This window comes from Pongo pygmaeus, chromosome 18 (assembly GCF_028885625.2).
Source record: "Pongo pygmaeus isolate AG05252 chromosome 18, NHGRI_mPonPyg2-v2.0_pri, whole genome shotgun sequence".
Lineage (NCBI taxonomy): Eukaryota > Metazoa > Chordata > Mammalia > Primates > Hominidae > Pongo > Pongo pygmaeus.
In genome coordinates, this window is record NC_072391.2 from 70,957,815 (window position 1) to 70,980,027 (window position 22,213).

General features: G+C 54.1%; 1 protein-coding gene across 2 annotated transcripts in view; it reads left to right on the forward strand.

Moving 5' to 3' along the window:
* Positions 1-22,213, forward strand: part of VAC14 (VAC14 component of PIKFYVE complex) — a 113,161-nt gene that overhangs the window by 48,864 nt on the left and 42,084 nt on the right. For both annotated transcript variants that reach the window (XM_063654521.1, XM_054453755.2), the window contains exons 13-14: positions 7,362-7,518; positions 20,323-20,455. In XM_063654521.1, the coding sequence (XP_063510591.1) occupies positions 7,362-7,518; positions 20,323-20,455 (290 nt within the window). The remainder of the gene's footprint in view (positions 1-7,361; positions 7,519-20,322; positions 20,456-22,213) is intronic.

Genomic DNA, 22,213 nt, shown 5'->3' on the forward strand with positions numbered 1-22,213 from the left:
GTCTAGGCCTAAGGAGTGCTCCTTTCCCACCACCAAAGCTAAGCATTCTTTTAGGCAATGCTTTCCTTCCTTGTTGCAGAAGGCAGGGCTGCTGTGACCCCGTGCAGACCAGGGCGTTTCTCGGGATGCCACCCCTTTCCCAGGCCAGGGCCAGGGCCCGATTGCTGCCTTCTGCAGCTCATGTTTACTTCGTGTCCAGGGCAGAGGCCTGTGGCCCCGGTGCCAGCTGGTGCCAGTGCCTTCTTCCATGCTCTCAGCAGTGGGAGCCCTACTGTCCTTCCCATGGTTCCCCCAGAGGACCCTTCCTGGGTATAGCAGCCCAGCTTCCTAGGGTGAGCTCTCTGGCTAATGCCCCTAAACCAGGGCAGCAAGAGCCATTCCATATGTGGTCAGGGACTGAAGAGGCTTGGCCAGCCAGGCTGCACCCCTCACAAAGGAAGGGGCCAGGCTCCTGCTTGGAGGGAAGCAGAAGACCCCAAGGTTTTCCAGGAATGCCTGCCCTTGGGGCCTGTGTACTTCACATCAGTTCCACCTCACAAGAAGTAGCAGCTGGACCTGACCCAGATTTCAGGCAAGGCCCTGCGACCTGACCACTCCAGGCAGAGGCATCAGATTGCCCTTGGCAGTGGCCTGCACTGGCCAGACCTCAGCTTCCAAGGCCTTTAGCCTGAATTCACCTCTCCCCGCCAGTACCAAGTGTGTCCGTCGGAAACATTCTTGCAGCTTCTTCCTGGCCAGGCCTGGAGAGGGCCCAGCTTGGGGATTTCCTGTCAACACAAGAAGGGTTCCCTCTTCAGGAGCTAGAAGGCTGAGTCAGTTGACTCCTAGGGCCTCATCAGCTGACCAACGGCCTGTGTGAACCTTTGACCAAGTTTCTTAAGGATAAGTGGGTAGAGTGAAGTGGGCGGTCTCTCCTTCCATCCTCCTTGGCAGGAGCTGCTCAGAGCCATCCATCGTCCATTTCCTGTCCAGCGCTGCAGGTCAGCAAGTATTTATTCAGTTGAGACTGATGCCTCTCCCTGAGACTTTATGTTCAGGAAGCTTGGTGGGAGGTGAGAACGAGCCTTCCAGCCTCGACACTTGACCTTGCAAATCTGGTGTCCAGTCCCCAGCTGTTCCCAGGATGGTAAAGGAGCTGCCGCGGCACCCTGGGGAGAGTGAGAGCTGGGAGCCTTCCTCACCGAGGTCTCCTAGGGCTGGTGTGGGACCAGGTGTTGGGACAGTGAGTGCCTGGATGAACCAATCAGAGAAGAGAAGGAGCAGCCACCATCCCAGAGAGACTAGGCTTCACCTGCTAGAATGCAGTGGGGCGACAGCCTGTGGTGGCCCCACCCAGACACTCACCCTCCTCCCACATTGAAATATGCCCTTTGCTGGTGTAAAGTTACCACAGTGGAAGGCAAGAAGCCCTCTCCCCTTGCCCTGAGCACCCCTTTCAGAGCTGCTTTGTGAGATGCTGCCCACACCCAGGTGCCACCAACCCTGACCCTTTCACTCGACCGATGGCCAGCTCACTCCACTCCGAAACCAGGGGCCAGCTGATGGGCCTTCCCCACCCCCGCCTGTCACCATGGTAATGGCAGGCGCTCCTGCTCCTGTAGAGTATTGCTTTCTTATAACCTCCCTCCCTCCCTCTCTTTCCTCCCTTCTTTCTCTCACACAAAAAGAAAGCACAAGTGTTTTATATTCATTTTGCAAAAAAGCTGTGTAGCGCATACTAATTGGTGTGGCTTCCTCCTGCTTTCTTTGAGCCTTTTCTCATCGTCAGAGCCAGGACTACAGGCCCAGCCAGCCCGCTCACTGGAAGGAGGACTAGGTCTTTTCCTGGAGGCTGAAGCAGGAGTGGCCTAGCAGCGTGTCTTTAGCTCTGGGGCCTTTCCTCCAGGCCCTGAGAGGGGCGCACAGTAAGCCAGGCCACTGAGATCGCCTTCTCCTCCCGGAGGTTTCTACCTGTACACCAAGGGTTGCAGGGTCTGCAGGTGGCTAGAGCACCAAAACTGTGGCCCAGCACAGAGGCTCAAAGCCAGGTGCAGCTGGAAGAGCAGCTCCCCGCAGTCTCTGTTGCTGGATCCCAGGCCCCTGTTGAGTTTGCCTCCCAGGGCCTTCCTCTCACCAGGGCCTCTCTTCCACCCCAGGCAGAGGCAGAGTCCTGGCCAAGGTCTGCATCGAGATTGGTGCTCCAGAGCCTCAAGGTCACCCCCTGGGCTGAGTCAGGTTTGCTAGCAACCGGGAGCGAAGCAGCAGCCAGACTGGAGGGGCACAGAAGCCGGGTATCAGCCGGCTCCCCACACCCCAGGCCACACCTCAAGCCATTCCTTGCCATCCATCTGGGTGGCCCCTTCTCCTCACCTCTAGGAGGCTGAAGGAAGATGGGGATGGGGATGCTGTCTCGGGGTCCTGCTTTATTTAAGGGACTGGAGGGGTGCTGTGTGTGTGTCTGTGCGCACAAGCACACACAGTGTCGTCCCAGGCAGGGCTGTGGGCTTTTTGCCAGCCTCTGGGGACCAGAGACAAATCCTATGATATGTAAGCGCAAGAGGAGTGGCTGGGATTACTGAACGAACCTGTAGACAACATTTCCGGCTTTAATTGTGCAATTGAAGTGTAATTTGCATTCATTTGCCATTTGGTGTTAAACTTTCTAAAATAAGAGAATTGAAAATGTAAAATATGCAGCTTTGCTGGCTGTGCTCTGCAGTGGGGTGGGAGGCAGTAGTACTGAGGTGGGCTAAGCACATTCTCTGCAGGGGAGAAAGCGGGGTCGGAAGCCCTTGGTGTGGGCACTGCTGTCCATGCTCAGTCACTAAGCCTGGGCCAGGGAACAGCTCAGCTGTGGGACCAGAAATCTTGGAGTGGAAGTGGTGAGCCAGCCTTTCTTGTGTGCCTGCTTTTCGTGCTTTGCACATCAAGTATCTCTTGGAATCTTCACAACAGCCTGGCAAGGTCAAATCTCCATTGCGCATATGGGGAAACTGAGGCTCCCATCCTCTGCAAAATGAAGTTCAGACTTCTTTGTCTGTGTCATGAGCTCTTTTTTGGTTCATGGTTTTGTTTTTGTTTTTGAGACAGTCTCACTCTGTTGCCCAGACCGGAGTGAAAGTGCGATCTCAGCTCACTACAGCCTCTCCTCAAGCGATTCTCCTGCCTCAGCCTCCCGAGTAGCTAGGATTACAGATTCGCACCACCACACCCAACTAATTTTTGTATTTTTAGTAGAGAGGGGGTTTCACCATGTTGGCCAGGCTGGTCTTGAACTCCTGACATCAAGTGAGCCGCCTGCCTCGGCCTCCCAAAGTGCTGGGATTACAGGCGTGAGCCACCGCACCTGGCCTTGTGTCGTGAGCTCTTGAAGATCTGGCCCTGCCTACCACTTTGGCCTGATTTCTGGCCATACCCTCAGCTCTGGCCCCATTCCCCACTCTGGAGCTGGCCCCAAAGCCTAGTTTCCTGGAATGTGCCCCATGGTTCTGCATCCATGAATGGCTTATGCTAGGTAAGAGAATGCTTTGAATGCCATTCTCTCCCTTCTTACTCTCTTGGCGAACTCATGCTCAACTACTTCCAGGGCCTCCTGGCTCCCCCCGAGGCATCATCACTGGGTCCCTGGCACCCGCCCTGTATTATCAGTAAATGCTCACCGCCTGACTCCTCCAGGAGTCCATTACCTCACTGAAGGCAAAGCCTGACCTGTCTGGCCTTGTGTCTCTTATACCCAGCACAGGACTAGCCCACAGCAGCTGCTTAGCAGCTGTCTGGAGAGGGAGCATTGTGTGGTTGAAGTTAACTGGTCCAGGGTCAGGATTGGATGTCAGGACTGTCTGACCACAGCACCCTGTGTAGTGTTATCAGCAGGCTCAGGTTTGGGGACCAGAGCTGGGTTTGAGGTGGACTCACTGTTACCTTGAGCAGGTGACTGTCCAAGTCTCAGTTCCCTTGTGTGTATCATGTGAGGTGAGACTGGTGACAAGTGAGGGCATTCATTGTGGCCGGGAGCGAGGACTGCCTGCTCCTCTGGCCCTGGAGCCACTCGAGGGGTGGAGACAACCTTGCACAGGCCAGGCCTCTCGGTGGCTTTTTCCAGGCCTCTTTTCCGACAGGGAAATAGGTACCTGCCGGATACCCAGCATGAATCAGTTTGTCCGCATGGCACAGGGATCATGTTGAGTGCTGGCCTGGCCCCAGCTGCCCCGCTGGCTCACACTTTCTCCTCACTTTCCTCCCTTGCTACACGTGGACACCAGTGTTGGCTGCCCAGAGGCGTGTGCCTCTGTCCCCCTGCGCAGACAGACCTGGGTGGGATGGGCAGCATGGGGGTGGGGGGCGAAGTGATGTAAAGAGACACAGTCTCCTCGCTGTGCTCCTCCTCTCCCCTGGATCAGGCGAGAGACCCCAGGGAGTGGGTGAGACCCCACCACCTTGGGCTGTGGGCAGAGCAAGAGCAGATGGGTTAGAAATTAGGTTGCTGATTTGGGGTTTTTTCCCCCCCTTTTTTTTTGTATAATTCACATACCATAAAATTCATAAAAATGACTCTATTGTATACTTTAAAAGTATACCATAGAGTAACTTTTAGTATTTTCACAAGATTATACAACCATCAGTACTAATTCCAGAACATTTTCATGACCCCAGAAAGAAGCCCTGTACGTACTCTGCACCCGTTAGGAGTCACTCCCCCTGCCTCCCTCCCCACGCCCCTGGCGACCACAAATCCACCCTCTGTCTCTGTGGATTTGCCTGTTAATGGAGTCGTCATACAGGGTGTGGATTTTGTGGGTGGCTTCTCGGCAGGTGTTTTCAAGGTTCATCCACGTGTAGCAGGTACTTCATTTCTTTTTATTACCAAATAACATTCCCTGGTGTGGATGTGCCTCGTTCCATTTCTTCTTGTCTCCACTGCAGGGCCTTTGGGTTATTTGCATTTTCTAGCTATTAGGAAAAACGCCGCTGTGAGCGTTTATATATGAGCTTGACGTGCACAGACGTTTGCGGTTCTCTTGGTAACTGCCTAGGAGTGGGAGTATACCTATGGCAGCTCTCTGGGTACCTGTTTGAGGAGCTGTTGGCTTGACTCTTGCCTCACTGTTTAATTTTGGATGAGTCATTCCCCCACCCTCCCCCCACCTCCATTTCCTGGTCTCGAGTCCCCTCCCTGGCCGTGCTTGGACAGTCCAGCAAGCATTGGTGTGCATGACCTTTGTACATCCTGCCGTGGCAGGTGTGCAGGGACTGAATCGGGCAGGACCGCGGCGTCATTCATTGCTGTGCCACTTCCCCATCCTGCCCTCCGCCCTGTGTCTTTCTTCTGTGGCTGAAGCAAAGAATCCCTGGACGCTCTGTCTTCAGTGGGAGCAGAGGCCTCGGCCCTCCCTGCTTCTAGGCTAAGACCCACCCAGGGCTCCCCGGCTCCTGGCCTGGGTGCAGGGGTACCCCTTGCTCCTGCCATATGACTGGGCTGTGTGGCAGCCATGTGTCTCAGCCACGTGGATTCATCAGCTCTCCACTCTGTGTGCCAGGCCACGGGTAGGGGTGGCTGTACAGCCCCAGAACCCAACGCAGCCGCTGGCACAGAGCAGGGTCCCAGGGGCCCACAGACATCCCAGTCTCCATGAGTGGGAGAGGGATGAAGGGAAGGACAGAATTGGACAGTAGGAGGGGAGTCTGTGAGAGTGAATCTGTGTGAGCGAGTGCCAGCTCCTGCCTGGATGAGGCTGGGAGATTGCGTGCCAACACGTGACACTGTTTGAAGACTGAGGGGGCGGGAATGGGTGAGCAAGCAAAGGGGTTCCCGGCCAGGTGTGCCAGGGCTGGCCTAGAGAAACCAGGAGGAGAAGTGACAACTGGGCAGTGTGGGGGAGTCACTGGCACTGTGTTTGCATTGACAGGAATGGCTTTCGAGGGGGTAGGCCTTATCTTTTTTGTTTGTTTTCGAGATAAAATTTGCCCTTTTGAAGCATAGAATTCACTGGCTTTTAATATACTCACAAGGTTTTTGCAACCATTACCCCCGTCTAATTCCAGAACATTTTAATCCCTCAGTAGGAGCCCTACAGTGCTAACCTTATCTTGTATTCCCATATTCCAGCCACCTGGTCAGTCCTGGCCCACGTGGCCATGCCCATCAGGCTCTGTCCCACTTCTCCTAGTCCAGGGCTGAAGCCCCGGTTGCCGTCGTTATTCTTCTCCTGGGCCCAGAGTAGCCCAGGAAGAGGCACAGGCAACCACTCATTCAACTGATGTTTGTTGGGCATCTGCTGGGCGCAGGGTCAGTCCTGGAGATACACCTTTTGTGGGGAAAGGCATAGTCCCTAGCCCAGAGCAAGAGAAGAGTGAGGGGCAGAAAGAGCAGGCGACCACCTGCAGTGTGAGGAGTTCCCTGCAGGATGAACACAGCCAGCAGAAGGTGGCCAGGAAGCCTCAGCAGCCCCTGGGGCAGGTGCATGCACACACACACACACACACACGCCTCTCCCAGCAGGGCAGGTCCGTGGCCCCTCTCCCTATTGCCCATTGCAGCAGAGTGGTGGGCTGGACTTTGCCGCCCTGCTGGCTCTTGGTGCCAGGCAAAGATGGGTGCTGGGCGAGGAGAGGCAGCTTCTACGGGGGCTGTAGAGCAGCCCTGGGGACATTGTGACACAGCGCTGACCTGCGCTCACACTCAGCACTGGTCCCACGCCCCACTCTGCCTCTGTCTCGGAAGAACTCAGCAGGCAGGTGGTCAGGCTGGGGCCTCACCCCACCCAAATCTGTGCAAGGACACTTTAGAGCCACCGAGGACCACCTGACATGTCTGGACATTAGCAAGTCCTTTACCTTGGAGACCAGAGTAGCACACCAAATGTGGAGGGCCCTTTAGGGTCTGCAGTGGCCTGGTGTCACCTCTGCAGAAGCAGCTGTTCTGTGGCCCAATGGTGGGTGGGGCCGTGGCTACCGCACACAGTAGAACATGGCCTGGAGGGCACTTTGGGAGCCTTGCACAGCCTGTGGGCCTTGAAATGCACACTGTGCAGACAACACCCTGCTTCCTGAGTCCTGGGACTCCTGGGGACCCTCAGAGCCCTGTTCAAGGGACCCGAGAGGAGAGGGATCATGGGGAAGCTGACTCGCCGAACCTCAGATTCCAGTTTCCTTCCTCCAGAGGCCCCATTCACTGCAGTCTGTGTTCCCTTCAATCTGGATCCTTTGTTTCACTTTTCTGAGCATGCCCCAGCTGTGGCCTTAGTGGCTCTTCCCAGCCTGCTGTCATCTGCAGACCCCTCCCACCCCTGCAGGTGGCTCTGTGCCACCAAACCACACCTCTGCCCAGGTCAGCACAGCTCTCAGCGGAGAGCTCATCCCTCCTGCCCCGCTTCTCTCCCCAGGTGATCCTGAAGGACCTGGAGGTGCTGGCAGAAATCGCTTCCTCCCCCGCAGGCCAGACGGATGACCCAGGCCCCCTTGATGGCCCTGACCTCCGGGCCAGCCACTCAGAGCTCCAGGTGCCCACCCCTGGCAGAGCCGGCCTATTGAACACCTCCGGTAAGTCTTCTTCTGAAGGTTCTGGCCTCAGGGGCCTTAGTGCCAGTGCCGGGTCTTAGGCTGGACCACGGCAGTCCTTTGGGTTGTTGCTCAGGAGCTCTGGAGCTCTGCCAGGGTGTGAGGGGTCTGTGGGTTGCTACTGGCGATCTCCCACCTCAAGACCGCCCAGAGGCAGGCAGCCCTCGTCCTCTAGCAGCCTCCAGAGACCCTCATAGGACTTGCTCTGCATCTCCCTGCACCTTTGATGCCTTTGAGCCATTGGCTAAACATAAAACCATCTGGGTCGGCTGCTGGTCTCTCTGCCTAGGCAGCACCTCTCCAGTCTGGAATCCAGGGGCTTCGGTCTTGGGGGTCTCACAGGTGGAAGACTAGGTGGCCATTCCCTTCCTCTCTGAGAAGCTAAAAATAGCACTCCACGTGGCAGGCAGCCCAGGCAGGAGACGGCATCATTCACACAGGCTGTTTCTGGGCAGTCCTTGGAAGTAAAGGTGGCTGTAGCACCCCCAGCGCTCGCACCTCAGTCCCTTCCAGACGGCAGGCCAGCTATTCTCCCTAGGCCTCGGCAGACGCCACTTCCCTCTGGCGATGCAGTCCTGGAAAATGCCTGAGGACACGTTTGGTAGTAAAGTTCCCGGTGAATCTCAGGTGTCTCCATGGGGGTCTCTGTCCATTGCGCCCCTCTGGACATCCACGCTGGGCTCCTAGTCGGCCCATGCTTTTGTGTCCGGAATTTATTCCTTCCGGTGGGTTCTTGGTCTCGCTGACTTCAAGAGTGAAGCCACGGACCTTCACAGTGAGTGTTACAGCTCTTAAAGATGGTGTGTCCGGAGTTTGTTCCTTCAGAGGTTCAGATGTGTCCGGAGTTTCTTCCTTCTGGTGGGTTCGTGGTCTTGCCGAATGAAGCCACGGATCTTTGCGGCAAGTGTTACAGCTCTTAAAGGTGGTGCGGACTCAAAGAGTGAGCAGCAGCAAGATTTATTGTGAAGAACAAAAGAACAAAGCTTCCACAGCGTGGAAGGGGACCCGAGAGGGTTGCCACTGCTGGCTCAGGTGGCCAGCTTTTATTCCCTTATTTGGCCCTGCTCACATCCTGCTGATTGGTCCATTTTACAGAGTGCTGATTAGTCCATTTTACAGAGTACTGATTGGTACGTTTACAATCCTTTAGCTAGACGCAGAGTGCTGATTGGTGCATTTTTATAGCGTGCTGATTGGTGCGTTTACAATCCTTTAGCTAGACACAGAGTGCTGATTGGTGTGTTTACAATCCTTTAGACACACAGTGCTGATTGGTGTGTTTTTACAGAGTGCTGATTGGTGCATTTACAGTCCTTTAGCTAGTGTTTTTACAGAGTGCTGATTGGTGCATTTACAATCCTTTAGCTAGACGCAGAGCACTGATTGGTGTGTTTGCAGTCCTCTAGCTAGACAGAAAAGTTCTCCAAGTCCCCACTTGACCGAGGAAGTCCAGCTGCCTTCACCTCTCACTTTGATGCAGCCTCATGTGTCATAAAGGTTTAGGGGCCTTGCAGCCTCAGCCTCCCGCCACAGCCCAGCCGGGCTGGTCCCAGCCTGAGAGTACTTCCTTGGCCTCAGTGGGAGGCGCCCCAGCCCTTTTTGGCCCTAAGACTAGGCCCAGTGCCTGAGAAGTTCAAGGGGCGGCCAGAGACCTGCAGGCCTGCCTGTGTGCCCCAGGACATACCAGGTCAAGTCATGGAAGGCCCATGTGGGGCCTTGCCCAGGAGCCCAGTTCTAGGCAGTCAGTGGCCGTGGTCGGGGAAGTGGTTCCCACATCCTGACCCTGGGACCCCTGCTGGGACTCCCACCCTCTGTCCCTCAGCAAACGAGTCCATTCTCCATCCTGTGTCCCCAAGTCAGCACATGGGGGCCAACCTTAAGTCCTTGGGACAGATGGCAGGAATGCCAGAGGTGGAGATGGCAGGAATGCCAGAGGGGGCCCAGCAAAGGGGGTAGGAAAGGAAGAGAGGAAAGGATATCTCTTCCTTAGGAAGGGAGGGTCGGGTGGGGAGGAGCAGCAAGAACTGACCAGAAGACGGGCAGCAGCCAAGGGGAGGCATCCTGCAGGGAGGAGGCCTGGGCAGAGGATCCCTGGGGGTGCGCCCTCGGCTCTCCCTCCCCAGGAAGCAGGCGCCACAGCCTCTTCTCTCCTCCTCACAGTGGCAGCGGCAGAGAACTTGAAGGTAGCACAGCCTTGTGACAGGGCCAGGATACCCAGGCCTCCCAGGCCCTCTGTGACCTGTCTTCCCTATGTTTTATCTCTTCCTCCCGGGCACAGAGAAGCTGATGACTGTGATTTAGGCTCCTGCTCATGGAAGGAGGACCAGGAGACTGCCGAGGGCAGCCTAGGCTGGAGGGAGTAGGATGTGTGCCCTGGGGGAGCAGAACCTGCCCCAGGGGGTCCCTGGTGGGCCCTGCAGCATCAAGCCCTTTGCGCTGCTTGGGCACCAGGGCCGGGGGCACTATATGGCAGGGCACTCTGAACCCCAGCTTCTGGCCATGCCAAGATAGGCGGGCCATGAACGAGGCTATGGCAGTAGAGACTCTTGCCCGAACTCACCGAGGCTGTCAGATTAGCTCACATCAGCCAGGGACTCACTCGGAATTCATAGAAAAACAGCAAAGCATGCCAGATGGGAAGAAACTCCATCCTGGAAAGAACACCAAGGAAGTGCCTGCAGCCAGTCACACTTTTTGCTTCAAGAATCCACAGCCAAGGAGCAGTGGGGGCTGTGGAAGGAGAATCCACAACTCTCTGGGCCAGGAGCTCTTAACCTGAGACTCACGTGTGGGCCTCAAGGCTCCAAGCAGATCCATGTGTGTGCACATGCGCGTGTCCACAGCTGGCATCAGATTTTACAAATGGGGCCATGATTTTAAAAGGTCAGCTTAAACCAGTAAGAGAACAGCCAGGGGAGCCAGAGCATGCCCTGCCCGCCCCCCACCCCCACCTCCGCTGCCCCGGGAGGGCACGCGCCGGGTACTGAGGATGTGTGGGGTGGTGCTGAGGTCAAAAGGCATGCAGGAAGTGCACACTCATCCCTCTGCAAGCTGCTCCTTCCCAGACTGCTTCTCAGGCATGCAAGGGGCTTTTTCTGTCTGTTTCCATCTGGCCATGCACATGGACAAGGCTGTGAAGCCATACCCTCTTCCTGTTTGGATTCTGCCTGCCTCTCTGGCTCTCCAGGGCGCAGCCCTGAGAACTTGGAGAACTTGGAGGCAGCAGTGCTGTGTCCCTGTAGGGGAGATTGCCCCAAAGGCAGGAAGGGACTGTCTGGAAAGCCTTGGAGGCAGGGAGCCTAGCAAAGGTGAAGTCAGTGGCATCTGTAGGGAACCAAATGGCGCGGATCACACGCAGCAGTGGAGAAGCGAGTCCATCACACGCCTGGGTAGCTGCCGTGTTGGCCTAAATGCACCACAGCCATGGTTCCCAGGGCCCCCCGAGGCAGAGTCGCCCACATGGGATTTTCCTCTCGCTTGGCGTAGCATAAACATCTCTCCCTCCCTCGCAGAGTGGTGAAGGCAGAGGCTTCTCCCACCCTGCCTCGCTCATTCCTCACCTGTGCAGAGCCCCAGGATGGGGGAGAGAGTGGCCTGGGGGCAAACAGGATGGGGAGCAGCCTGGGCAGGCAGCTGTGAGGGAAGCTGGCTGAAGGACACCACGCTTTCCTGTCTCCCACCCCTGGGGTCTCCTGTGTCTCCTCCTTTTGTATTTCCTGTCTCCACTCAGGGGAGTCTGCGGAGGTCCTGCTGGCTCTGGGGACAGGGATATCAGACAGGCCTGTGGGCCCGCCGTACCCTGAGCCTGTGCAAAAAGCTTCAAAGGACAGAGGAGGCCTCTGGGATGAGCCCTTTATTAGAAACATGCCTTTCCTCCCGGGGCCTGGACATCTATGCTGCCAGAGAGGGTGCAGCCAGGCCTGGGGAGACCCAATCAGCCTTTAGGATCCTTAGCCATGCACAGCAATGTGTCAGTCTGAGGCCAAAGGTCACCCTAGGACTGATGTTTGCCCCTAAAACCCAGTCTTCCCTGACTTTGCCTGCCACAGGGCCCATTGCTGCTGGGATAAAACTGTTCATGTCGTCAGCCACGTTGGCTCACTCCTATAATCCCAGCACTTTGCGAGGCTGAGGCAGATGGATCACCTGAGGTCAGGAGTTTGAGACCAGCCTGGCCAACATGGTGAAACCCTGTCTCTACTGAAAATACAAAATTTAGCTGGGCGTAGTGGTGCGTGCCTGTAATCCCAGCTACTCGGGAGGCTGAGGCAGGAGAATCGCTTGAACCCAGCAGGTGGAGGTTGCAGAGAGCCGAGATCGCGCCACTGCACACTAACCTGGACAACAGAGCGAGATTACATCTCAGAAAAAATAAAACACAAAAACCGTTCATGTCAGTATACCTTGCGGGGCTCAGTGGTCCAAGGTGTTTTTATCCCTGGCTCTAAAAATGGGTAATAATGACCTGTTCTTATTTGGTTTCATTCCTTGTAGCCCAGGACAGTGTATTGTAACCAAATGTCAGCAGCATCTTTATGTCACCAGACAGAAACAAGTTCTAGCAGAAAGCCAGAAAGCCATTTTCCCCAGTAATCACGGCAACAGTCATCATGGCTGCCAGCGCTGGCTGAGGTCACGTTAGGCCCTGCCCTGCTCTGAGCACTCACGCATGCTGGTTTTTTGGGTGAGCCCCTGGGCTCCTCACAGCAGCTCTGAGAGGCCAGCACTGTGTCATTCCCCACTTGTTTGGGCCAGGAGCTTGGCCCAAGAGCCCACACTCCTCACCCCACTCAGGAATCCCACCTGCGCCAGCACTGGAAGCTTCCACGGCCAGAGGGGAGGAGAAGAGGGGCCAGGCCATGGCCACAACCTGGCAGTGATGGGGGCATCTCTCCTGTCTTCACAGTGACTTCAGAGACCCCTTCCTGGCCTCAGGCCACGGCAGTGCTTCATCTCTTGTCTTTTGCTGCCCGCCACCGCTTCCTCCAGCCACACCAGCCCCAGGAAAGCACCTGTTTCTCTTGAAGCCCCTTCCTCCCACTCACCCCTCCCAGCCTCAGGAAGCAGCATTAGGGATCGCGGGCACTGGGATCAGAGGCATCTAGGTTCACAGCCCTGCTCTGCCCATCCATCCCGTGACCTCGGACAAGGGTCCTACCTCACTGCCACTTCTTCCCTCTCTGTAAACCAGGTGCTGGGGTGCCTGGGGGCTCTGTGAGCTCCCATATGGCAAGGGCTAGGCTAAATGCTCCCTGCATGTGAAGGGGGCCTTTGCATGTGTCCTGGTTATTACAGGCCAGTGCAGAGGGCCCCTCTGGGAGGCTTCCCTGGAGACCCCAGCTTCTCCTGCCCCTCTGTTCCAACCCACTTGCTTGTCTCAGGCTGCCTGGGTGGGTGGTGGAGTTCACATCTGCTCCCTCCTGGCTGTGACCTCTTAGACCCCCTGCTGAAAGTGCAGACGGAGGCTCCTCAGCGTCGCCCAGTGCTGAGTGATTTGTGTGATCGGCTCAGTTTGAATAGCGTCATGGCAGGCCACAGAGGCCAAGTTTACTTAACCCGGAATCCCTGGCACCAGGTGCCCAGTAAGGGTCAGTACCCATTTTTGAGAGTTTATTAAAATAATGGAAGGCGGGGCACCAATCACCTGAGCCTGAGGCCCCCGGCACTGCTGCCCAGAACAGCATCCTCTCATGCCCGTGCTGCCAGGCCCTCCCTTGTCCAGTTGGAAGCCCCAGCAGTCCAGCCCCCCTGCCCCTGGGAGCCTTCCTCCACACCCTCTCCTCGCTGCCCTTGGCCCCAGCCCTCACCCTGCAGCAATAGCTCTTTCCCGGTGGCAGACTGCTATGTGACTTCTCCACTGCCGCATCAGCTGGAAGTCCTCGCTGGGCCCTGCTGCATCCCATCAGCTTCTCTCTCGCTCTGACCTGAGCAGCTGCAAAGTCTCCTGGCTATGGTTGATGCCTCCGGCGCTCCTGTCTTGCCAACCCAGGCCGGTCCACAGATGAGGAAGTGATTGCCCCTTGGGTGGGTTCCCAAGATGGTGCCATTGCGGCGGCTTTTCTCTATGTAGCTGTGCACCCCCTCCAGTTCTGTGGACTCTACACCCCCAAGACCCTGCTCAGCCTCCCTTTCTCCCAGCCACTTGATTCTGGGGGGAAAGTGCCCCTTCCCCACCCTGTCCTCTTGGTTCCATACCAGCCTCTCCATCACCCACCCCTTCTGTGGACCACTTCCTGTGCCAAGCACAACTTGATGCTCTTTAGCCCTGCCTGGTTCACAGGAGAGGAGCTGGCCTCGGAGAAGGTGGCGCTGCCTCCCCTGCCCTGCTAGTCAGCGACAGGGTCTGGATCTGATGTGGTCCCTTGGACTCTGGGTGCCCTGAGTGGCCTCTGGCCCTTCCCTTGTATCCTCCAGGCAGCGGATCTCGAGCCCACAACGGGCTGTCCGGGCACATGGACCCCAACCCCAGCAGGGAGGGAGGCCGGAGTGGAGCAGGGACCCTGCTGGGCCTGAACTGGGTGGCTGACGTTTTCACATCTGGTTCTGTTGAACTGTAACTCACGTTATGTACTGAAGCCAGGGTTATTTTTATCCTGACATGTGAGGTTCCTTCACGTCATAACCACAAAACTCAATCCAAAACATCCCGGGGCAGGTTGTTTGTGAGACGTTCTGTGGATTCTCATGTCACCACATCAGGTTTCACTTAGTAACATCTGCAGGGCTGGCTCCCCGGCTGCCCACCCCGCCAGCCTGGGTTTCTGTGTGGAGTGCATCTCTGTGCCCCTAGCCAGCCGCCAGTCATGTGCACTTCCTGCCAGGGCCTGGCAGGCTCCTCACTTGCCCAAACCAGAAATGCAAGGCACAGCGGCCTTCGGCTGAGGGATGGTGCTCTCCCTCATGCTCCTGCCCTCTGCAGGATTGGGGAATGGAAATCCCACTCTCCTGGGCCCCTCACAGAGAGCCTGTCTCCCAAGACACACAGCCAGGTTGTGGGCCCCACTCTCCCTCGCCCCCCGCTGTAGCAGCTGCCCACCATCTCCAGGGGGCTGTGCCTCAGTGGCGCCCCTGAGTAAAACCGCTGAGGTCCTCGGAGCACAGTGTTGGAGGGCATGCCCTGAGCTGCCCTGTCCCAGCTCCCATTTTCCTCATGCGCCTGCAGCACCCAGCCCAGGACCCTGCTTACAAGAGCAGGTGAGCCAGAGCCGGACGTGGGCGGAAGAGCAGGCAGCAGTGAGGCGGAAATCAGTGTACCTGAGGGGCCCATTGCTCCTGTAGTCACCCTCCCGGGGCAAGCTTGTTCTCTCTCCACCCATCCCCTCCTCCTGAGCCTGCAGCCCTGCCTCAGAGAGCATCTCAAGCCAAAGGGCAGCTCAGATCAACAGAGTGGCTGGGGGCGATGGGGGCCACTGAGGCTGGGAAAGAGCGAGCAGCCCCCACCCTGTCCGGCTGAGCACTGAGGCCTTTCCCATCCCTGTCCAGCCTGCCCTCCCTGCCCCCTCAAGTCTGGCCCCTTTCCCCACCTCCCATGCTGGGAAAAGATTGCCCTACTCAAACCTGTGGTCTCAATGCAGCCCCTCCCAAGGCTCCCAACCCTGTCTTGGGGAGGGCAGAAAGTCTTTAAGCCGTGGGAGCACTGTGAGGACTGAGCTGCACTCAGCTGAGGATGTGAATCGCTTGCTGTGTCTTCTCGCAGCTGTGACACTGCCCTCCTCCTCCCTTCCATGAAGGGCCTCAGCTCCAGGGTCCAAGGGGCAGCCTGGATATTGAGAGTCCATTTTGGGTCCACACTGGGGGCTGTGGCTAAGGAGACCAGAGTTGTGTCCAGAGCAGACCAGGCCTTCTCTTCTGCCATCTTTGGCCAGACTGTCAGTGGAGAGATGGGCTGATCTCCCTCCCCAGATGTGTGGGGGTCACAGGTGGCCCCCCTTCTTCCTCAGAGCATCCTGACAGAGCACTGAGAATTTGTGCCAGAAATGAAATCTCCCCACTCAGCCATTTCAGACCAGCCCCCAGACATCCATTCTGAGACTCAGAATGAGAACGGTCTGCCCTGCGCAGTGGTCTGTGCTATGGGACACTTGCTAATAAAAAGGAGCCCACATTTATTGAGTGCAGACTGTGCGGCAGACTCCAGACCCAGCACATTACATGTTTTTATCTCATTTAATAGGGGCTCCTACTGCACTCACTTTACAGATGAGGACACTGAGGCTTAAACACCATGCTCAGTGCTACCTACTGCCCCTGTGAGGCTGGAATGGCCCCGCACCTCTCCCCACTCCAAACAAGCAGCTGGGAGAAGCTTGCAGTGAACTGGGTGCCTCCATTGTGGGCAGCATGAAGCCAGTGCCCTCCAGCCAGGCCACCACGGCCTACCAAATTCATCTCCTGAGGGTAGGAACAGTGAGGCAGGGCTGTCTCAACAGCTGTCTCTGCAGCCACCTCTTTAGAGATCAGCCCCAGCTGGGCCTGGGGTAACTCAATCTATAAGAATGTGACACTTGATTCTGCAAACAGCCCCTTTGGGCCAGGGAGCAGAGACTGTTTGTCGTTCCAGAGTCACTCAGGACCTCCCGAGCCAGGCTGATTCAGGCAGGGACCCAGAACAATGCAATCCAAACAAGAAGTGGAATGAGGCCTTTCCTTGAACTGGCCTCACTCAGGGCTCCTTCACGCCGCTAACGCGAGCTGTCTAGGAGGTTCTTGGGATTGAGGATGCTACAGTTTGGAGGTGTGGCTCTTGGTGAGGAATCCCTTATAGAGTGATTCACAGCTGGGAAAAACAGAACAGAAAAACGCCTTTTCTAGACCCAACCATCTCCCCGGAAGGACCATGAGAGGACATACAGGAAGTCTGAGCTCAGCAAAAAAGACGGAGCTCCTGGGAGGAGAGTCTTGCTGCTGCTTCCTGCCCACTGGCATCAAATACAGTCAGTCTGTCCAGACGCCTCCGTGAGATTCACTTGGAATACTCTGGATGGTTCTGCACATTCTTGTTTTGTGCTTTGGGCTGATGCTTCTGGGAACATCTGATGCTTCTGGCCAAGTTTGGTTCCCAGATCCTCCACATCCTGCCTATCTTGTGCTTCTGCCTGGCCATTTCCTCCCTGGTCCAGGGAGAAAGTGATGGCTCCCACACAACTTCTGGACCAGAAAGGGGCCAGCCTGGAAAACGACGGCCCCAGATGCCTCTGTTGGCCACTCTGCATCCCCCAGTGTCCTCCCTGGTTTTCCAGAGAGCTGCGGCCAGGTGCTGTCTCCATAGCTCTTCACAGCGTCATTTCCCGCATCCTTAGTCTCAGTTTGGCAGGACCTGGATTTCTGTCTTTATGCCATCTTCTGCCTTCCTGCCTAGCAAGGCACCACCTCCTAATCTGTGAACCCCAAACATGTCCGAACATTAGTGCCCAAGAGACAGGCAGCCTGGCAGAGCTGCAAAGAACATGGGCTCTGAAGACCAGCTGCCTGGGTCAGCAACTCTAGCACTCACCAGCTATGTGACTTTGGATAATCCTTACCCAAATTCACAGCTCCTCTGTGTATATGATGGGAATGGTAATGGTGCATATTTTTCAAGTGTTTTTTTGTTTGTTTGTTTCTTTGTTGGTTGGTTTTTAGGGTGTTAGATACTATGTGTGAAGGGTTTAGGCAGGCCAGGCACATAGTAGATGCTCAATAAATGGTAGCTGTGAATTGGCTATTAAGATATCATGTTATACTGGAACAATTAGATATCCATATGCAAAAGGATTTAGACCCTTTCCTCACAGTGTATATAAAAAGTAACTCAAAATAGACCAGAGACCTAAAATATATCAGCAAATCTTTATGACCTTAGATTAGGTAATAATTTCATAGCTATGACACCAAAGGCACAAGCAACCAAAGAAAAAATAGACACATTGGGCTTAATCAGAGTTAAAAATTTTGTGCTTCAAAAAAATTTTTTTAATAAAAAGAGGCTGGGCACAGTGGCTAATACCTATAATCCCAACACTTTGGGAGGCCAAGGCAGGAGGGTCACTTGGGCCCAGGAGTTTGAGACTAGCCTGGGCAACATAGGGAGACCCCATCTCAAAGAAAAAATTTAGCTGGGTGTGATGGCACACGCCTGTAGTCCTAGATACTTGGGAGGCTGAGGCGAGAGGATTGCTTGAGCCCAGGAGTTTGAGGCTGCAGTGAACTGTAATCACTTCAGTGCACTACAGCCTGGGCAACAGAGCAAGACCCTGTTTATTAGGCTGTTCTTGCATTACTATAAAAAAATACATGGCTGGGCGCAGTGGCTCACACTTGTAATCCCAGCACTTTGGGAGGCCAAGGCAGGCAGATCATGAGATCAGGAGATCGAGACCATCCTGGCTAACATGGCGAAACCCCACCTCTACTAAAAATAGAAAAAATTAGTCAGGTATGGTGGCACACACCTGTAGTCCCAGCTACTCGGGAGGCTGAGGCAGGAGAATTGCTTGAACCCAGGAGGCGGAGGTTGCAGTGAGCCAAGACCGTGCCATTGCACTCCAGCCTGGGAGACAAAGCAAGACTCTCTCAAAAAAAAAAAAAAAAAAAAGAAAACCTGAGAGTAGGTAATTTATAAAGAGATTTAATTCGCTTACAGTTCTGCAGGCTTTATGGAAAGCATGGTGTTAGCATCTGCTTGGTTTCCAAGGAGGCCTCAGGAAGTTTACAATCATAGTGGAAGGCAAAGGGGCAGCAGGCAGAGGAGGCCAAAGCAGGACCAAGAGAGTGAGAGGAAGGTGCCCCACACTTTTAACAGTCAGATCTCAGGAGAACTTGCTGTCTCAAAGATAACACTAAGGGGATAGTGCTAACCCATTCATGAGAAATCCACCCCCATCATCTAGTAACCTCCCACCAGGCCCCACTTCCAATGCTGGGAATTAAATTTCAACATGAGATTTGGGTGGGGACAAATAATCAAACTATAGTATCACCCTGTCTCAAAAAAAAAAATTTCAACAGAATAGGAGAAAATATCAGCTGATGAATGGACAAACAAAATATGGAATAGCCACATTCCATATTTTGGAATATAAAGTAGAATATTATTCAACCCTAAAAATGAATACAGAACTGAAACATACTACAACATAGATGAACCTTGAAAACGTGCTGAGTGAAAGAAGCCACCTACTGCTTAGTTCTATTTCTAGGAAACACCCAGAATAGGCAAATCCATAGAGACAGAAGGTAGATGAGTGATCGCTAGGGGCCATGGAAGTGAGAATGGTGAATGACTGCTAATCAGTATGGGGTTTCTTTTGGGAGTTGATAAAAATGTTCTGAAATTAGTGGTGATGGCTGCAGAACTTTGTGAATGTCCTGAAAACTACTGAATTGCACACTTTAGAAGGATTAACCTTATGGTATATGGATCATATCTCAATAAAGCTGTTTTCTTTTTAAAGATGTCCTGCCTCGGGCCGGGTGTGGTGGCTCATACCTGTAATCCCAGCACTTTGGGAGGCCAAGGTGGGTGGATCACCAGAGGTCAGGAGTTCAAGACCAGCTTGGCCAACATGGTGAAACCACGCCTCTACTAAAAAAAAAAAATACAAAAATTAGCTGGGCGTGGTGGCGCATGCCTGTAATCTCGGCACTTAAGAGGCTGGGACAAGAGGATAGCTTGAACCCAGGAGGCAGAGGTTGCAGTGAGCCAAGATCACACCACTGCACTCCAGCCTGGGCAACAAAGCAAGACTCAGTCTTAAAAAAAAAAAAAAAAAAAAAAAAAAAAAATTCCTGCCTCGGGCAGAGTGAGAGTGAGTGAGGATTCCTTCCATCCCTTGGTAACTCCTTTCACAGAGCTGTGGAGGTTGGCATATATTAGAAGGGATGTCCAGGGAAGATACCACCGGGCATACAGATACGCTACCCCAGACCATCCAAGTATTCCATCAGCCCTTCCCTTGTCTCCTTGGTGCTGGGTACTTTACCAAGGGGCATGTGTGCAAGGGAGGGCTGGAAGGGATGGTGGTATCTGTACCTCAATGTGTTTTCTAGCTGGGACACACGTCAGAGACATTTGTGCTCCTGGTTAGAAAGTCACCTCAGGCTTTGAAAGTTTTCAGAGTTCTATCCTAAAAGAGCATCTTTGCCTGAGGATGAGGAAGAAAGAGCTTTTGATTTCAAAAGTAAAGCTTAAAACACTTTGTAACATTTGTCAGTGTCTGCTGTCTGTAATCGAGTGGTGTGCGCATCATTTCTTTTCCTCAGGTAATGTTAGGAAAGGAGCTTGGCTTTTGCCTCTTGTGGGTCCATCAGTTTTGTTGACCATGGAGCCACAATGACTTGACTCACTGACACAAGTACCTTACCCGTTTCTTCTCTTTGACTTCTTGTTTGTCCTTAATGGCCCAAATAGATCTCGAGTGTATTTCATTTACTGGGGTAATGAGTAGAGTTTGTTTTTTAAAAAAATTCATAGCACCTAGCAGGGTCTTATACACATGAGATGTTCACTAAGTGGTTTAGGCTTGGATGAAAGGGTGGACAGTAATGGGATTTTTTTTTTTTTTCAAGTTACGAGTAGGACTTTAACTAATGGGCATTTTTGCAGTAAGCCAAGTTGTATTTGCTTGCTCAGACTTGCCTTTTTCTCTGTTGCTCCATGGCTCTTGATTAGAGATTTTCCCTCATCTTGTTATAACACCCCCTACACACATCTTTTTGGCATTTATAGTTGTTTATATTCTGTGTGGATCTCATCACCCTGTGGACACATAATCAGAATAAATGCTGGCTCTCTCTCTTTCTCTACAGGTACCAAAGGCTTAGAATGTTCTCCTTCCACTCCCACCATGAATTCCTACTTTTATAAGTTCATGATCAACCTTCTCAAGAGATTCAGCAGCGAACGGAAGCTCCTGGAGGTCAGAGGCCCTTTCATCATCAGGTCAGCCTTGGCGGCGTGCTTTCTCCTCTTCCTCCTACAGCCCCGGCTTTTCACTTTCACGCCATTCAAGTGTCAAAGCAGCCACCTTCTCTTTCCCTTCTCTCTCCTCCTTTTCTTGACCTTTGGATCTGTTCTTAAGAGAAATGAAGAAGGTTGCCCCTTCATACTGGTTGCTGATGCCTCTGACATGAAACAGACAGGTCAGTGCTGATGTTTTTCCACAAAACTGAATTCATTTTTTGCTTCCTGAGTTACTATCTTCCCCTGAGGTGGAATAGCCTCTTATTCAATGCCATTGTCAGGCTTTTAGAGAGGAAAGGAGGTGAGCCAGATGGCGTGGGACATGGGGCTGTGCTCCAGGCCCAGCCCCCAGTGCGGGATTTAGCCAGGCTTGGTGGAGCCAGGCTCCTGAGTCATGTGAGCCCAGCCCAGGATGGTGCCAGGGCACCAGCCCCAGAGGCTAGAGGCATCTAGAACTGTCATCACCAGCAGCATGGCTGGGGCTGGTCTTTTGCCTCCAACTCAGCTCCAAGAAGTAGCAGAAGAGTGGCCCAGTGCCACCCTGAGCCTGGTGAAAGCTAGAACAGGGCACAAATTCCTCCAGCTTCTACACCAAAGCCAGGTGGAGGAGATTTCTCGAGTAGTCCGTATGGCCCTAGGTGCTGTCCAGCCGTGGTTCTCAGCCCTGCATGTTAGATCACTGCAGAGGCCTTAAAAAAAGATGCCTTATACAAAATTAGCCAGGTGTGGTGGTACATGCCTGTAATCCCAGCTATCAAGAGGCTGAGACATACAAATCGCCTGAACCCGGGAGGTGGACGTTGCAGTGAGCCGAGATCACACCACTGCACTCCAGCCTGGGCGAAAGAGCAAGACTCTGTCTCAAAAAAAAAAAAAAAAAAAAAAAAAAAGCCTGGGCCTCCCTCTGATGAGTGAAATCGGAACCCCTGGGGTGACGGGGCTATTAAAGTGGTCTCGGGTGCTTGGGGACTGAGTAGACTACCGAGTACCATGGTCTGGGGGTCGGGAGTTGACGGAGTCCTGGCAGGGGCCCAGGCTGTATGGGGCTTCAAGGCAGGAAAGAGCCTGGGGAGCTCATCTTGCTGTAAACTAATAAGCAGGTTCAGCCTGTGGGCCACATTGAGGATCAGAGACCTTACTCAGGGGTCAGCACGGAAGCACTGACAGGGCTTGAGCAGGGGATCAATGGGACTGGATTTCTGGCTTGAAAGACAACTTGCTGGAGCGAATGGGTTGGAGGGGCTGAGGTGGAGCCAGCTGGGAGGCTGTTGTCCAAGCAGAGACTGTGGCAGCTTGTGAGAGGGATGGGAAGCCGCAGCTGGATTCGAGAATGAGGATTCGAGACTGAGTAGGATGTAGATTTGTCTGGTGACTGATGTGGAGAGAGTGAGGGGAGAGGGAGCTGGGAGTGTCAGGGTGTCCAGGCCTCTGATTTGGGCAGCTGGGTGGATGGTGATGCCAGTCCCCGAGGTGGGAGCCCCAGAAGAGTGGCAGGGAGTGAGGAGGGGGTGCATGTTTGAGTTTGAATTACTTTGGGGACATCAGAAGGAAGGTGTTGAAGAAGTAGTTTGCTGTACCAGGCTCTCCAGGGGGGTACCGAGGCCCAAGATACAATCTCGAAATTGATGGCATAGTCATTCATTCATTCATTCATTCGTTCATTCAGCAGATGTTTACTGAACACTAACTCTGTGCAAGGGACCATTCTAGATGGTTCTGCACTTGTGGAGCTTTCAT